Here is an 18,172-nt window from a genome sequence, read left to right as displayed (position 1 = left end):
ATGCAGCAATATGATAACATACATGCAAAACATCCTCTGTCTTTCAGTAACCTTAGACAGAGATTGGGTGTTCAGAGTGTAAACAGAGTAAAATCAACAATACAAAGTGCAATGGGAATAAAAAGTATCTAACTGGTCCATTGTATACAGTTGCATGAAAATAAAGGGAAATGGGTCCTGTACACAATTAAAACTGGTCTCTACAACAAAGTAGAAAATCAGAGAAAAAGTATGTAGTCTCTGAGAAATGCATGGATAGTGCAGATCTTATGTTATCAGATGTCTTTTATATATCCAAGAAATCTTAGAAAACAAATATTTTTAGGGAATTTATTATTGATGTTGAGACAGGTGGAGTAATTTGACAAACATTAGTTGAGAGCTAAAAAACACACACAACACTGTTATTGTATTAGTCAGCTAAAGCTTAGCAGCCTGGATATCCATCATATGGTGTCATTTATAGATGCAAAGTTCACAAGACTGTCTGTGTGTCAGAGTGCAAAATACCATATTGTCCTAAAAGAAAAAAATGTGAAACTTTTAAGTAACACAAATCACAAGACATTGTGATCTAATGGATGTATAAATGCATAATATATAATAATAAATTATCGAGTCGATATTAGCTTATGACATTATGTAACACTCAATGGATCAACAGTTTATGAATTAACGAACAAATCATCAAATCAACATCTTTGTCTGAGTTCTTACTGGACTGGACTTGTCAGAGCAGTGAATGGATCAGCCTCTACAAAAGCAACAGATAAACTTGTTCTAAAGGATTTGGTCTTCTAGTGTCAGAGGGATAGATAGATATTACTGTATGTACATTGTAGGATAGTAGATATTTTGAAATTTAGGTATCACATATTAACTGTCTAAAGGGGCACTCCACCAACTTCACACTAACTGTCAGTTTATTTTTTCAGCTCAGGCTTAGAGACTGCTAATTTTCAACAGAAACTTTGCATTCCAGACTGAGGGTGAGGAGCATAAAAGATGTGGGCATTTAGGCAGCAAGGGTCTAATGAAAAGATGTTTGGTGTTACATTTGCAAATTTTATACCTGGACATGGGCAGTAGGCATGTAAAGAAAAGAAACAACTCCATTCTGGCCAGGTGCTCCCCCAAACACACACGTTTACCTGTGAAGAAACAGTTGACAGCAGTTTAAGGTTAGTAGATTCCTAGTTTTCCCTTAGAAACTATGTTAGCTGCAATTCTTGTAAGCCAAATAGTGTTATAGAAAGCGGAGGAAAAAAACCTGCTGAAAATGGTAGGAATGCGTCTCTTCTGCGGAAGTTGCCCTCTGAATCCAAGAAATGTTCAGGATTGAAGATATCTGGAGTCGCCCACTCATCCTTATCAAAAAGCACTGATGAAAGGATTGTAGTAATAGCTGTTCCCTGGAAAAACAGTCATGAGATATTATCTAATATCAGTAAATAATCATTTATAAATTTTATAGCTGGACATTCACCACCAAGTAAGTCTGGTAAATAGTTCTTCACCTTGGGTATGAAGTATCCTCCCAGTGTAGTGTCTTTACTGGCCATTTTGGGGAATCCCAGAGGAACAATATTCCCCATCCTTTGAATCTCATGGATGACGGCATCAGCGTAGGGCATGTTGGGTCTGTCGGCCAGTGTAGGCTGACGAGACTGTCCAACCACTCTGTCTATCTCTCCCTGGACTTTCTCTGGGTGAGGAAGCAGAGTCAGAACTATGGTTCAAATAGCATAAAAAACATCCATAAACTCCATGGGAATATTCAGGTGCTTCATATGGCTAATGAGGAGAAAGTGGTAGCAGATGTTTCTGTCCCAGCCTCAAGCAGATCGATGGTGCAAACGAGCAGGGTCTCGATGTTGAAGCCAGTGTGGGGATCCTTCTTCTTCTGGCAATGCGACAACAGAAAACACTGTTACTGTACGACATTAAACACAGTGCTCTGCTCTCATATTCTACTTTATATTAACCATGGTTCGAAAATGACATTTTACAGTAATAATATATCAAATAGTGGACTCTTTGTCAGACAAATCAAATGTTTGTTTTTTTTCACAAAGAAAATATAACAAGTGTATACATAAATGGTACTCTCTCAGCATTGTTAATTTAAACTATTGGCACATCATGACTGCAATGGCCAATATGTATGGAGACATTTTGTCAAGTTTGAGAGAAAAAATTGATTGTTTTGGACAGTAAAACAATCCAACAAGAAAAAGTTGTGAAACCTTTAAAAAAAAAAAGTAATTTTTTATTATTTTTTAAATTGAATTTTACTTTTTAATTGCATCTTGATCAGGAAAATAAGTTTGGAATCAGGACACTAAATGGAGTCTGAAATAATCAGTAAGTTTTATGAGCCAGCTCATGGAAAACTCTGAGAGGCATGTGTGGAGCACTATTGAGAATATTTTCAATTTGCCTAATCATCCCTATAAAGCAAAGGAGAGTTTGAGGGGCGTTATACTATATCATTGTTTTGAACACTGGTAGGAACCCAAACACAGAACACGAACAATGATAGTGGTTGAAAAGATGACAGTGTATTGCAAAAAGGGGAAGGGGAAGGGGATGAGAATGAATAGCAGGGAGGAATGTCCAGTGGCTGGTGGGGAGAAGATGAGGGCAATGGCAGAATGAGGTTGGTGTGGCAGGCTGAGTGGCGGACAGGCTGGTTGGTGGAGCAGACGGAGTGGCAGGTGAGTAGCTGGAGCACAGAGAAATTCAATATATTAATCGCACTGTATATGGAGCAGAAAACTGTTCAAATGCTTACAAAGTGTAGAAAATCCTTCAAACAAAGTCTTAAGACCTGGCGTCTAAAAAGTCAGGCATGTGAACACTAGAAAGTGCATTGTTAATTCCATTATTATTATTTCTGTTATTACTGGCTAACATGCTGCTAACTTGTCCCATTTCCTCTTCCTGTTCCCAGATGGTCAGAGTTGCATGGCTTATATGGTGTATCTATTTTATTAACAAGGTGGTATGATCGTGTCTTACAACTCTGCAGGGCTTATGTGTTAGGTGCATGATATTACCTCTTTACTAACTTGTAACTGCATCTTTTTAACATTATATCAAGATTAACATTATGATTATCATATTTTATTCATGTTTTATTGCTTACTGTTGCTCTACATGTCTGCATGCATCCAGAAATGGTTATAATCAGTATTTTTGGGTTGTGTTTCATTGCATTGTCTTCAATTGAAAAATAGACACATTTCTCTGTGTGCCATCCTCATACATTATAAATAGTAGTTTTCATCTGTACTACAAAGGACTAGCTCTATATCAGCAGGAGCTGGAAGTATAACATTTTCATCATGTTCTTCATGCTGTCTCTCTAAGCTACTGCTGCTGCTGCTGTTGAAGTTTTATCTGAACAACCACCCTGGATATGAGGGTTCTTGATGAGGTAGATGAGGCCCCACTGCAGGGTCTTTGAAGTGGTTTCACTGCCAGCAAGGAACAGATCCAGACAACACAGAACCAGGTTTCTTTCATCAAAGCCCGGTTTACTGTTTCTGTTGCACTGTCAGGCAGAGTGGAGAGACAAACGTATGGTCAAGTTTGAAAAGAGATAGTTTGTGTTTCTCATTTCAACAGTTGTGAGCACCTACTTTCTCTTCTAGGAGAAAGGTGTCAATGTAATCTCGTGGGTTGCTGGGGTCCAGATCCAACTTGTGCTTCTCTATCTCAGACCTGATGGATGCCTCCAAAGATTTGGAGTTGCTGAAGATGTCATTGTGAGGCCCAGGCAGATGTTTCATCAGTGCTGGGAAAGCATTGTAGAGCTGTTTGGAGAGAAAATAAGGGACTTATTCAGTGGTGCTATTTTAAATCCTTTGACAAGTAAAATGATATCAAAGTGGCTTTCAACTTTTTCTGCTGTTTTAAATTCATGCTGTATGAGTGAAATCAGTAACTGCAGATATGCACAAATCTGCATTCTTTGAGCTGCATAAAATACACAGTAAATTTAAAAAGAGCAGCCACAGTGTAACATACTGTAGACTACATGTTTAACATGATATATTTCTTCTCAATTACACTTTCCTATTGACATGTATTAAGAACTGGCTTGTTAACATGTTGGTTTTGATCCATGTTATGAATGGATGTCGCCATGTGAGGTTGTTCAGTGTGTCTGAGCTGCTTTTGCATCTTACTAGAGCCCATATGGAGCCTTCCAGATAGGCCATCTCTGTCAGATTCTTCAGCATGCTCTGGAAGTTCTTGTCACTGTAGTCAAACCGTCTCCCAAACATTATCTGGCAGATGATGTTGGCCACTGCATTGTTTAAGAGGGGCACGGGGTCAAATGGCTCACCTGAACAAAAGAAAAGTCTCATGTAACGCTGCACTACATATACTGTGTTTTGATTTATTGAGTTATATTTTGCTCTCTTTTCTGTTGCATTGTGTTTGCCAACCTTTCTCCTTCTCCATGGCCTCCTGCAGATGGCGACTCTCTTCACAGATGCTCTGCTCAATGGTGCTCTTGGCCAAACCAAAGGTACGTAATGTGGCCATGGCAAAACGCCGCTGTGTCCTCCACATTTTCCCATTACTGAAGAAAAGACCCGCTGAGCAACAAAGAAACCAAATAATTTTGCTCAGACAGCAGGCTGATACTTAAATTCTCTCATGCTGCATATGTGTGCTATAGATTTGTGTGAATCACCTGAGTTTCCTGAATAAATTCTGGTCACCATTGGGATGTAAGGCCAGTCCACAAAGTTGTCAGCTTGTGTCACTATAGCTTCCTTCACCATCTTCCACCCAGTTACAAACACTGTTTTGTCTCTTCCCAGACACATACAGAACACATTCCCATAAACATCGGCGACCTGTGGATGCAGGAGCAGAGAATAAGCGGCCTGTTGTCTGGCATGTGACCCTGATAAGTAAATTTTCTGTTACACTATCAACAGGTTTTTAGCATTACCATAGTCTACCAAGTTGGGTGGATCCTTTTTGTTCAGAAAATACGCCATGAGGAGAATGGCAAAAATAAAAAGCAGCACTCCCCTGATGTCAAGCCTCCACATTGTGAAGCAGAGGAGAAGACTGATGAGGATCAGTGTTTGGCCCCTCATTTCCCTCATCATCTATTCCTAGTTAGCGATGGGCTGGTGCTCTGCTGATTCACCGCTTAAGTCGACATAATGATCTATGTGTTTGTGACAGGAAGTTGGGATATCTCTTCACTAAACAAATGAGAAATATAGACTAAGAATTGACTGAAAATATACCCGAACATAAAAATGAGCAGTAAACACAAAGCTTTCAGCTATGAATATCAGAAAGTGCTTTGTATTGTAAGGCTAAATTATCAACTAATAGTGTAGTTAACTTCCAACCAATCACTACCATGCACATGTAGGGTAAAGGTAACCACTGACCCAAACCATTTGATCCTTCAAGCTAGAAGAGCCAGCGAGATGGGAAGACCAATTCAACCATTTGATCCTTCAAGCTACAAGAGCCAGCAATATGGGAAGACCAATTCACATCCCAGTGTGAACTGATAGTATAATTTGGATAAACAACCCCTACCATTAGCTATCATAACTCACCTCTAAGAGCCAGTCACACACAGAGTTGAGCTGGCACCAACTTTAATCCCACTGCGAAATCTAATCGTCAGGACTTGAATGACCAACCCAAGGACTGATCACTGGGCAAATCAGCATAAGGCACAAGACATGCTGCACAATATGCCATAATCCAGTGACATTTACCAGAACACAGACATGCACACACACACACACACACCCTCAAATGGTATGGACCCCTGCCGTTTGCAGATTGAGCAGAAGAGAGGAGTGTAAAACCCATGGATTTACAAATGTAGTTTTAGATTTTTCTGTAAGGACAATTAATACTGTATGTTAGTATGTCTGTATATATCACAATATGTGTTGGTATGTACTTTAGTTAGACTTTTATTCCACTGCCTTTACGCCCAGAAATGTACCACTGACATAATCCCATCATCCATGATAACACTGTCATGTGTAATACCATTCTGCTTGTTTCACTTTCAGAACACTAAAGCTATTATCAAAAATTCAAAATCAAGAATCATGCAATTGCTAGATTGTAAATACTTTGATTAATGGAGTTAACATATTCAGGAGTTGAACCCGACTGTCCATGAACAGGAGAGGACAGACTCTCCTCCCCCAGAACTCTGCAACCCCTGGGATTGGCTAGGATGCACCTTCTGGGTGGGCGGACCAACACTTTAAAACAGTGTCTTAACTGAGACTCTAGGCTGCTTTTTGCTGATTTTCCAGGCTGGTTTTCCAGGCTGGCTGCTGGCTGCTGGTTGCTTCTTTGTCTACTTGCTTTCTGCCATGCCAGTGGAAAGCTTGCATTTTGCTAGTCTGAAGATGTGACTCAAAACAATCAGAGGTGAAACCTCAGAATCTAGAGTCATGAGTTGAGGATCAAGCCTAGGAGAGCATGAGACCCTGAACCAGGAGCTCTCTTCTAATGGGAACTTTCCGATTCCAGACCGGCTGACTCACTCATCAATCATTACAAGATTCAGACTCCAACTTCTCACCCCAGCAAGTTGGACTCCATTCTCCACAAGAAGCCACCCCAGGGAGCAAGCAAGTAGTCGTATAAAACCTTCATCAACTTGTTTAAACCCTGGTGCTTTCATAATTTGTAACTTTAATCAGCAATTCAGAACGAAGCTGTTGTACTGTTGATTTGACTTGATTGATTTGAACTACACAATAGATAACTCTGCATCATGCATTTGAATCATTCACTGGCCATAGCCTTGCGTACCAGTTTCCCCTTTCCCTCTTGTGTCTTGTTTGTAAAAAGTGTTTAGTACTTGTAGCTGTAGTATTAGTAATAAATGTGTATGTAACTAAAGTGTACTTGTTTGTGTTTTCTTATGCTTGCATCTCGGTCATTTAACCTTAAAAGACCTTATACACTTGCAAAATCATAATTAAGATTAATAACAATCATCATTCTAATTGACCTCTCTTGTGTGGCCAACAAGGAGAACTATTTCCCTATTATTTTACCTTCTCTAATACGAGTTATGTCCTGGATGAATAATTTCATGTTAGAGTTGTGCACAAAAATAACTTATAATTCCCCCATAAAATCATAAAACTATTTGAGTGCACAAATTCCTACACTGTTGTTTTAGGACAGACTGGAAAAATTGTGAACCTGTCCCTCAACTCCCATGTTGTAGCCATGAATATATATTGCATTGTGTTTTTACCAATGACTTAAACCAGGGTTGTGACACATATCATCAAATTATTTATTATTCATTTACAAATATATTCAAATGATTTGTCAATGATTAGTTTAATATTAACTAATGGCTTATAAATGACCCTAAAAGGCATCATTACTATAAAGAATAGTATAAGAAAATGTATACATCTTGCCATTAACAACTACACGGACAAAGTGTGGAATCACCACAATAATCTTTTTATGTATAATAACTGTATCACACAGAATTTAATGTACAGAGCAGAAAATGACCAGGTCCTCATGACATGAGAAAATCATACAACAGACAAAGGTTGAGACAAAGCTTACTCTCCTAAAATGTTTTGGTTAGTATGATTGCTGTCCATGTCACATAATGCTGGTTAGATAAAAATGAGATGTTGCATAATTCAGCGAGCCTTAGCATAAACCTTGAAGGGGTGCGGTACACGTGTGGTTCCAGTAACTCCTTCTGTACTTAACACTACTCCATCAGGAACAGAGAAAGAGAACTTCTGAAGTAAGCCCACCAAGAACAGGAACAGCTCCATCTTGGCCAGCCCTTCTCCGAGACACACGCGTTTCCCTGAGGAGTTCACAAACACACACACGTTGGTTTAAAAGATAACAATTGATGTTCTGGGTCAAATCATGTGTAACATTGAGTTGAGTGTGGTTTACCTGCAGAGAAAGGCAGGAATGCTTCTCTCTTTACAAACTTTCCATTAGCGTCTAGAAAGTGTCCTGGGTTGAAAGTGTCTGGAGTCTCCCATTCTGTCTTGTCGAACAGCACAGAGGTCAGCATGGGCAACAATGAGGTACCCTATGAACAAAGATCCACAGGGTAACACCAAGCAATGCTCACATTTTTAATTCCCATATTTTTCCAAGAAATAAGCCTGTTAAGACTTTTTGAACAACTGTGTGGATGCACCTTGGGTATGAAGTAACCGCCAAGTGTCGTGTCTTTGGCGGCCATTCTGAATCCGTTGAGAGGAACAATGTTTCCCATCCTCTGGATCTCATGGATGACAGCGTCAGTGTAGGGCAGGTTGGGTCTGTCCGCCATAGTGGGCAGGCGGGTTTCTCCAATCACTCTATCTATTTCTGCCTGGACTTTCTCTAGAAATACAAGAAATTTAAGTATTTATGCTTGGAACAATTTGGTGACAAAAAGTGAGTATAGTCACCTACCCTGGATGTCAGGGTTTTTGATGAGGTAAACCAAAGCCCATTGCAAAGTGGTGGAGGTTGTCTCTGTTCCAGCCAGGAACAGATCCACAGAACACATAGTCAGATTGATCTCATTGAAGCCCAGATCAGACTCTTTGTGCTGTTCAAGAATGCAGAGAAGACACAGTAATGAATGACTGTACAGCTGTGCGGTGCAGCACTCTATGTGCAACGCATGTTGTTCACATACATTCTCCATTTCGATGAGGAAACTGTCAATGTAGTCCCGGGGATTGCTGTGGTCCAGGTCCTGCTTATGCCTCTGTACCTCCTGACTGATGAAGTCAAGGATGTCATTGAAGTGGCTGAACATTTTGTTGTGAGGGCCAGGCAAGTGCTTCATCACACCAGGCAAGGCCTCATAGAGCTACTCGAAAGAAAACAGTAGATAAGAGACAATTTCATTCACCTTTTGTGACAAAGTCAACCACACACACACACAGGCCTCCCAGTTGTTACTTCCACAATCCCACCAGAGTGCCATCTCTCTGTCAATGACTGAACTAAGTGGATGTTATTGACTTACTAGACCCCATATTGAGCCCTCCAGCATGATAACTTCAGACAAATACTTCAGCATGATCTGGAAGTTGTGGTCGCTGTAGTCAAACCGTTTCCCCATCACCATCTGGCAAATGATGTTGGATACAGCGTTGTTGAAGAGACCTGCTGGGTTGAAAGGTTCACCTGGAGAAGAAGAATGCACTGTTCAGGGGATACTGTTTTATTGCTGCTGATTATGAGCTTATGCTTTGGTGATTGTACACCACCTTTCTCCTTCTCTATCTCCTCTTGCAGGTACCGGATCTCCTCGCAGATGCTCTGCTCCATGATACTTTTGCCCAGGCCAAAGTTTCGTAAGGTAGACAAGGCGAATCGCCGCTGTCTCTTCCATGAGTCACCATTGCTCATGAACAGACCACCTACGCACAAGCATGCAGAGGAAATAAGAGTTAATGGCTTATGGGGAACTCATTACTGCATTCACAGCACAAGGCAGAGAAAGGGAGATTTTCACACCTGAGGTTCCTAAGTAAAACCTGTCAGCAACTGCACTGTATGGTCGATCCACAAAGTTCTCGGCCTGTGTCACCACGGCTTCCTTTACCATCTTGCACCCAGACACAACCACCAACTTGTCATTGCCAAGGTTGATGCCGAACACGTTCCCATAGACATCAGCCAGCTGAGGACAATAATAATAAAATCAAAGGTGAACCACAGAGCACTTCTGCATCACACTTTATGAGTTGTTCAAAAACAAAACAAAACCTACCAATGTCTCTGTGGAACATTTAAGTGGAAGTGTGCTTTGAAGTTTAATTATTCTGATGTTTTATTATTTGACCACCAGGTGTCAGTATCTGCCATTAGTTTCTATGTTAAAATGAAAATTTCAAGCACAAATGCACATTTCCTAGTGTGTGAACAATTTAAAATTGCATTCTCCAGGTGAATAAATAAAAATAGCTGAAATGGCTTCAACTTTTTAGTTCTTTGGAAAAGTTATACATTTTGTTATTGTCCATGTAATTCCATTATCCTGATAGCAATTGTGCAATAGTGTTTGTGAATTAGGGTAAACGTCCCTATTAAGCCCACATACCATAAAAGTTCACTTGCAACTTCTGAGTCAAATTTTTAAAAAAACACATCATAATTCGTTGCTGTTTGATGTTTCTTCTAATAAAGCTGCTTGTTACATGAATGACACTTTTTTATTGTAAGTCAATCAGATTTGTCAATATTGAGTTATCGAATCATATGTATGACATGTGCCTTCTGATCCCAAAAGAAGTTGCAAAAAAACTTTGGTGATTTTGGTATCCTCAGAAGATAACATTTTTTGCATATTTCTACTCCTACTTTCGGTAAATACTCAATTGTTATCAAAATGTAAGAGATTAGTGTTGTGAATAAGACATATGTTAGAATATTACTTGAATCAGAAATATTGTTTCTTTTGAAAAGAAAATATGAGTTTTAGCAAGCAAGCAAACAGACCACATGCTGCATCAATACAGTAGCTGCATAATATGGTTCATTGCAATGACATAAAGCATGATAAGTACTTATAGTTTACATTTTTGTGTGCAGTTTACATTATTATACTGTTAAATAGATAATGAATGTGTATTTTTATCGTTATTTATTTTTTAATTAACATTTTTATCTGGTGGGCTTAAAGGGGACGCTACCAAAAAAATCCCACTGTTTGGGGTGGATATAAATGAGTATAACTAATTATTTTTCTGCATGATCAATTAATATTCTTTATGTTATGTTAGCCCACCATGTATGGATTTATTTCATATAGTTGTTTTTTTAATGTCATGTGCATAGAATAAAATATTCTGTCTTTTAACCATAAATTCACTGATGTTCCCTTTAAGCCCATCTGCTCCCATTAAGCCTGCTTGACTGTGTTTTAATGGGGATTTTGTCCCTTTTGACTTTTGAACCATTTTCCTCCCTAATTTTAACCTCAGGTCATGAATCAGCTCAATAAATCAGATAATTAATACCCATATTTAAATATCACTGATATTAAATAGGTCAATTCATTCTGGACAGCCCTATATTCTATCCTAACAGAAGCAATATTTCTTAACTTTTCAGATAAGCTTTAGTTTAAGATGAGATAATGAGCTTCAAGATGTTATGACTTATGTCTCCTCACAATGAACTGTATGTTTTAATGTATATCTACAATGAACTGAATGGTTTTAAAAAGCGTTCTTACAATGTTTTCAAACTACTAGCCTAAATGTGATTAACATTTGAAAATCAGTTAAATTTATTGTTTAGTTGTAAATACTGAAATTGACTCATTTACCATCCCTAGAACATTAGTATTGAATTATTTTCTTTCAGTCAGTTGGTGTTCAGAAATCTTCATAAAAACATCTTCGTACTTTCAACCAGCTGGCTGGACCAGAAATTTTGGCCAATTTCAAATGCCAACAGCACACCATGGGATAGAGATACAGACGAAATGACAACATATATTGAAAGATGAAGTATTTGAGAATGATTTCCACTATAGTTTTGATTTTGTTCCTAAATATTTTTTTGGATACATTCCAAAGAAGACATATTATAAGTTTAGCTTTTTCTGCGTTGACAACGCAGCAAAATGGCTGGTCACGCCTATTTCAAATGCCATTTACAGGCCATAGGATTGAAGTGGAGACAAAATGAAAGTAGCTATTGAGAGCTAAGGGATTACAGATTTGAACAGAACAAGTTTGTATTCTTAAGATTTTTTAATATATATATTTATTTATCAACAAATCATGAAGTGGGCTTATTTGAAACACCCATGGGCTTAAAGGATACGTTAGGTACCCATTAAGCTCATGCCAGACTCTTGACATATTTTGACAAATTAAACAAAAAAATCATTAGAAATTGGTATAAATGAATTAATGACAGTTCAATTGAGAGATTAGACTTTCATTTTAATGAAAATGTTCTCACTTAAATTGGAGCATTATATATTAAAATTGAAAAAATCTGAAGAGGGGATTTGGTGGGCTTAATAGGGACGTTTATCCTATCTTTTGTGACCTTTGTTGAGACATTCTGATACATTTAAAATCAAACTTAAATTTGATTTGATTTGAATTGAATGTAAGGAGAAGACTTCCTTTTATTAAACATTTACCTTGGTAAAATAAATGTGTAGATCTTTGTCCAAATTGAAGAAATTCCCCACCAATGGGAGACCCCATGGTCCTGGGGGATAATTTGGAGGATTCCTGTTTCTGAGGTAGTGTGCTATCAGTAGGAAGAGAAAAAAAACGAGCAATATCCCTTTGAGGTCAAATCCCAGTAAAAAGTTGTAAAGCCACATGGTGAACGAGTCAAACCACCAGCAGCAGCAGCAACAGGAAGAGGAAAGTCAGAGTGGAAAGGTTTGTGCCTCAGGATTTTCTTCATCTGCACACCGGTGCTTTTATAATGCCTCTTCATACTGGATTTAATCCTTTTGTGGGTTGTACCGCTAACATTACACAACAGAAAGAAAAAAGGAAGAAAAAAATCTGTGATGCCAAGTCTGTACGAAGGTACATAACCAGTCACAGACCACACCTACTTTTCCCCGACAAACAAGACCTCTGTCCTGCCATAGCAAGATGGCCCTTAAGGTAATGGGAATCACTCATGAGCAACAACATGCAGCAATATGATAACATACATGCAAAACTTCCTCTGTCTTTCAGTAACCTTAGACAGAGATTGGATGTTCAGAGTGTAAACAGAGTAAAATCAACAATACAAAGTGCAGTGGGAATAAAAGGCATCTAACTGGTCCATTGTATACAGTTGCATGTAAATAAAGGGAAATGGGTCCTGTACACAATTAAAACTGGTCTCTATAAGAAAGTAGCAAATCAGAGAAAAAGTATGTAGTCTCTTAGAAATGCATTGAGTGCAGATCTTATCTTATCAGGTGTCTTTAATATAACCAAGAAATCTTAGACAACAGAATTTTTAGGGAATTTATTATTGATGTTGAGACAGGTGGAGTAATTTGACAAACATTTAAACTACAGTTTAGCAGCCTGGATATCCATCATAAGGTGTCGTTAATAGATGCAAAGTTCACAAGACTGTCTGTGTGTCAGAGTGCAAAATACTATAGCGTCCTAAAAGAAAAAAATGTAAAACTTTTAATTAACACAAATCACTAGACATTGTGATCTAATGGATGTATTAATGCATAATATCTGTTGGGTCTCACTAGCGAACCGCATGTTGCAAGACCATCAAGAAACTCCACTCATGGATCCAGGTTATCAAAACTAGAGATTCCCCTCTTATCTGCCTCTTTTTCACCTCCAGCAGCTCAAGGAGCAGCTCTCAGCTCCCCTTTCTCCTCACAGCTCGATGCTGGAGCAGCTCTCTGCTGTCTTGTGTGGCTTGCTCACAGCAGACACACACAGAACTCTTTTTCTTTACGGCAGAAGACACGAGAGCCTGCCTAAGGCTCAGAAACTAAGTTTCCTAATGCCAGCAGCTACCACACAAGTCTGCTGGCTGGTTTAACAAGTACAGGAGCCACGAAACAGAGTTAACTTGCCGCTAACGCTACACAAAAGAGTAACCTGGGCCCTCTGACCTGCACGGCCGGAGTGCAGGTCAGTGGAGCCAAACCCTTCTCAGCCTGTCTCTTCCACGGATTCACCAGCTAAGAAGCAGCGCACCACAAAGCATCTCTCTCTTCATGGACTGGCAACAACTGGGCAAAGCTTTGCAAACTTTGGTTCAAGACACCACATGGTCTGGCCTTTGTTTCTCTGGTTCTCTTTGTCAGCCCTATTGTCTGCATGCCATGTGCTCAGTCACCAGGTGACTGCAGCCATCTTGCCATTGTCTTTCCCACACACACACATACACACTCATACATACAATTGTATTTAGGTACACTTAGCTAGATTAAAATTGTGTGTTTTGCTCTTTTACCTTTTGTTAAATAAATGCTTTTGGATATACCTGTAGTCTGTTTTAATGTTGCACAAGAATGTGAATTGAATTGAATTGCTCTGCAAGGAACTCCAAAATCCTTCAACCTTAACCAGTTATTGATATGGTAATTTTGTTTATAGTTATTAAGTTAATTGTTAAGAAAAGTTCCAAATTGATAGATTAGTACACTTTGAGACTGAATTAGCTATCTTTTCCCTGACTCCAGGGTGGTGCCCTGTTATTATTAATTCTTATTAATAATTTTATTGATTTTAATAATTAATGATTATCATGATAATCATTAATTATTGCTGATTGCCAAACTTGTAGCCAAGGCCCAACATATCTCATGAACTCCTGTGACTCCATATTAATAAATGATCAAGTCAATATTAGTTCATGACATTATGTAACACTCAATGGATCAACAGTTTATGAATGTCACACATTAATGAACAAATCATTGACTCAACATCTCTGGCTGAGTTCTTCTTTCTCAGCTCAGGCTCAGAAACTGCTAATTTGCAACAGAAAGTCTGCATTACAGACCATAGACTGTAAAAATAAATATGGACGTAGTCACTGTGACGTCACCCATTGGTTTGTGAGCTGCCATTTTAAAGCCTTGAGTGTCGTGATTTGACCATCGCCATCTTGGATTTGACTGTCGCCATGTTTGATTTTTGGAGCCAGAAGTGACCATATTTGAATGAGAGGGTGGAGCTGACCATAGCGCCAGCTGCTAGCTTGGTTAGCACGGTGTATTTACAGTCTATGGTTATCATTGATAATACTAATGCTAATGCTAATTTTGGCTAGCAAAAACAGGCCTAAAAACATTCAAACAAAATGTACTCACCGGAAAAACTGAACATTTAACGCATTAGAGGGTCTTTTATCACAACCAAACACTGAACAAGACTTTTTTAGGCAACCAAAATGTTACAATTAACTTTCATGAACTGAAAACACACTGTGAAATAGCAGCAGCTACGCCTATACACCATGGTTACGTTACGTAATCAATGTTGTCACCGTGGTAGCAACTTGTCAATCACAATCATGATGTATTGATCATGATGTATACTTGATGTATACTTGAAACTGGTGATTGAGACTATAACTTCATTAGGAAAATGTTTACTGAGGTAATGAATCAAGTGAGAAGTATGGTCGTTTTCTCATAGACTTCCATAGAATCAGACCTCTTTTTGCAGCCAATGGAGTTGCCCCCTGATGGCCATTAGAAAGAATGCAGGTTTAAGGCACTTTCACATTAGCTTCACTTCTCGGACCAGGAGCTACCCACTTGATACAGACTGACAGTGTGGAGTTAAAAGATTTTGTCCACTCTTTTTTAACCCCTTAACACAGGGCTGACTCAAGGCATAGGCCATATAGGCAGTCGCCTAGGGTGCCACCTTGTCTGATGGGCGCTGGTCGCCCTCAAAGGAAAAAATAAATTAAATAAATTAAAAATAGACAAATAAAAATTCGCCACTGGGCGCCCCTCCCTATTTTCTGCCTTGGGATAAAATATGAAATCACAAATATCACAAAGAAAGATAGAAATACACATTGCACCACTGTTCCTCACAATTTTCCATCTGCTCTGCACCTGTACTATGCGCACTGAAACAGAGGGATGATGCATCACAAACAAAGTCTGTGACGAGATGTCAAGAGGCAGATATTCTGATTTTATTTCATTATGAAAAGGTCCAAACCTTCAGGTGCACAAGGAAGAAAACAGACAAAAGAGGAGGGGGAAAAGAAAGCCCAATGTAAAGGTATGTTGTCTCATGTTAAAATTAAAAAGCTGTTTGGTGTGTAACGTTTCATCTGTAGCAGCTAGCTAGCTAAGTAGCAATAAAGCTAATGCTAGATAATGATGTTACAATAGCTGCTAGACTCAGATAATGTTACAGATTGAAGGATATGAATCTGAATGGCAATCAGTATCTAGCTATCTAGGTAACTGCTCCTTCCTACAACGTAAGGCATTGTGCTGAAATTTCACTGACCAATATCAGTGATAATGGCTAACGCTATGTCCATAAACAGATTTCTGCATTGAGTTGCACCAGCAATGTGTAAGTTGACAAGAGCCACTTGGCATCGTAGCACATTGTTAGTAAGCTAGATTGATATTTAAATATCATATCAGATTTCTGCATTGAGTTGCACCAGCAATGTGTAAGTTGACAAGAGCCACTTGGCATCGTAGCACATTGTTAGTAAGCTAGATTGATATTTAAATATCATATCAATAAATTAGGTCTCTACTGGATTACTGTGTTGTGAAATGGGAGCAATTAATGAGAAAATGATGATATGTGACAGAAAAACTGCTGCTTTACCACCAGTGAGTTATGTGACATGTTATGATTTACATTTATTAATGCATAAGTCACAACTTAGTAATAATTTACGTTATAACTGAGTTTGAATTTACACACAGCTGGTGCAACAGGCTGCAGCAGTTAGCCTATTTGTTCTACTCTGCAGCTACATGTGTTTGCATGTAAAAGGCTAATATTTACTTTATAAGTGTCCAGATGCACTGTGGAAATATCTGCAGAAGCCTCCAGCTGCTGGAGAAGTTACATCTGATCTCCCATCTACACCACTCTCTGAAGCAGGTCAGTTCAGCCAGATATTCGTTGTCTCTGTGTAATTGATAATACACTGCTTTGTTGTCATTATTATTACTATTGTTGTTGTTGAATGTTACAATTACACATTGTTAATAATTAAATGTAGGTCTTAGTCAAATTAAATAAAGTGTATTTGTAGAGTGCTACTTTATATGCAGTAGAATGACACAAAGGACTTAATGCAATGGTGTAACAGTCTGGATGTTTTGTATGTTTGAATACAGCTGCAAGTGAAGCAACATCTAACATCATATCAAACACTCCAGCTACCCTCAGTGAAACACAACCTGCAGCAGGTGAGTTCTGTTCATTGTATGTTACAGCTGCAGTTATGTAACTAATGTCAATATGGACAAATCCAGACACATTTTACTCTAATTCTATCAAATATTCACAATCAGTTATGAACCTTTTTCACTCATGTAATTGAACAGTACTGGTCAACTGTTTTCTATAATTTATGCTTCAGATGTGTTTATTGCCTGATATGTTGTAATTTATGAATCATTGTGTGTTCTTACTAAAGGATTAATAACTATATTTGCAGGAATGTTGGTGGGGTAATGTGGTGGGGGTAGGGGCAACAAATCCTTATCTCGCCTATCTCGCCTAGGGCACCAAAATGGCCATTTGGCACACCCAAATGGAAAAGCTTATAACAGAAGAACTTTATAACAGAAGAACTGTAAGGCCATGATGCATGTATTAGGCTGTACAAAGGTGCTTAAGCAATGTACTTACATAACCAGTCACAGACCACACTTACTTTCCTCTGACAAACAAGACCTCTGTCCTGCCATAGCAAGATGGCACTTAAGGTAATGGGTATCACTCATGAGCCACAGCACGCAGCAATATGATAACATACATGCAAAACCTCCACTGTCTTTCAGTAAACTTAGACAGAGATTGGATGTTCATAGCGTAAAACAGAGTAAAATCAACAATACAAAATGCAGGTGGAGTAATTTGACAAACATTAGTTGAGAGCTAAAGAACACACACACCGTTGTTATTGTATTAGTCAGCTAAAGCTTAGCAGCCTGGATATCCATCATATGGTGTCATTTATAGATGCAAAGTTCACAAGACTGTCTGTGTGTCAGAGTGCAAAATACCATATCGTCCTAAAAGAAAAAAAATGTAAAACTTTTAAGTAACACAAATCACTAGACATTGTGATCTAATGGATGTATTCATGCATAATATATAATAATAAATTATCGAGTCAATATTAGCTCATGAAATTATGTAACACTCAATGGATCAACAGTTTATGAATGTCACACATTAATGAACAAATCATTAAATCAACATCTCTGGCTGAGTTCTTACTGGACACCCTGCAGCGAGCCAGTCAGTTCCCAGTTAACCAGTTCAGATACAGTAGTGTTTTCCAATCTTAGACCCAAAAGCTTGTCAGAGCAGTGAATGGATCAGCCTCTACAACAGCAACAGATAAACTTGTTCTAAAGGATTTGGTCTTCTAGTGTCAGAAAGATAGATAGATATTACTGTAAGTACAT

The 18,172-nt window shown here is 38.5% G+C and overlaps 2 protein-coding genes and 1 long non-coding RNA gene across 3 annotated transcripts; 1 reads left to right on the top strand and 2 right to left on the bottom strand.

Annotated features, from left to right (window-relative positions):
- Positions 1–927: 927 nt before the first annotated feature.
- Positions 928–4,867, bottom strand: LOC137188049 (cytochrome P450 2J2-like). The gene is made up of 8 exons (XM_067597418.1): positions 4,709–4,867; positions 4,458–4,610; positions 4,194–4,354; positions 3,645–3,818; positions 1,800–1,903; positions 1,518–1,734; positions 1,271–1,412; positions 928–1,151 (listed from the first exon to the last, which is right to left on the bottom strand). The coding sequence occupies exons 1-8, from the start codon at positions 4,842–4,844 to the stop codon at positions 943–945; spliced, it is 1,296 nt and encodes a 431-aa protein (XP_067453519.1). The 5' UTR covers positions 4,845–4,867; the 3' UTR covers positions 928–942.
- A 2,472-nt stretch (positions 4,868–7,339) lies between these two features.
- On the bottom strand, positions 7,340–12,496 carry LOC137188046 (cytochrome P450 2J4-like). Its single transcript, XM_067597415.1, has 9 exons — positions 12,185–12,496; positions 9,538–9,703; positions 9,288–9,440; positions 9,044–9,204; positions 8,708–8,884; positions 8,479–8,617; positions 8,219–8,406; positions 7,966–8,107; positions 7,340–7,870 (listed from the first exon to the last, which is right to left on the bottom strand). The coding sequence occupies exons 1-9, from the start codon at positions 12,371–12,373 to the stop codon at positions 7,695–7,697; spliced, it is 1,491 nt and encodes a 496-aa protein (XP_067453516.1). The 5' UTR covers positions 12,374–12,496; the 3' UTR covers positions 7,340–7,694.
- Positions 12,497–15,253: 2,757 nt separating this feature from the next.
- On the top strand, positions 15,254–17,833 carry LOC137188048 (uncharacterized). Its single transcript, XR_010929320.1, has 3 exons — positions 15,254–15,779; positions 16,548–16,631; positions 16,871–17,833. It is a non-coding gene; the product is annotated as an uncharacterized lncRNA (long non-coding RNA).
- Positions 17,834–18,172: the final 339 nt, after the last annotated feature.

The sequence above is a fragment of the Thunnus thynnus genome, chromosome 8 (assembly GCF_963924715.1).
Source record: "Thunnus thynnus chromosome 8, fThuThy2.1, whole genome shotgun sequence".
NCBI lineage: Eukaryota > Metazoa > Chordata > Actinopteri > Scombriformes > Scombridae > Thunnus > Thunnus thynnus.
The sequence above is the reverse complement of the archived record's forward strand: the minus strand, read 5'-3'. Positions and strand labels throughout refer to the sequence as shown.

Bases quoted from the DNA above. Each gene is read 5' to 3' on its own strand.
- LOC137188046 (XM_067597415.1), bottom strand. From the start codon at position 12,373: ATGTGGCTTTACAACTTTTTACTGGGATTTGACCTCAAAGGGATATTG. The intron at 9,704-12,184 runs GTAAATGTTTAA...TATTGTCCTCAG, and splicing joins TACACATTTATTTTACCAAG to CTGGCTGATGTCTATGGGAA. The intron at 8,407-8,478 runs GTAGGTGACTAT...TTGTATTTCTAG, and splicing joins CAAAAACCCTGACATCCAGG to AGAAAGTCCAGGCAGAAATA.
- LOC137188049 (XM_067597418.1), bottom strand. From the start codon at position 4,844: ATGTGTCTGGGAAGAGACAAAACAGTGTTTGTAACTGGGTGGAAGATG. The intron at 4,611-4,708 runs GTGATTCACACA...TTTGTTGCTCAG, and splicing joins AATTTATTCAGGAAACTCAG to CGGGTCTTTTCTTCAGTAAT. The intron at 1,152-1,270 runs GTTTTTTTCCTC...GTTTCTTCACAG, and splicing joins ATTCCTACCATTTTCAGCAG to GTAAACGTGTGTGTTTGGGG.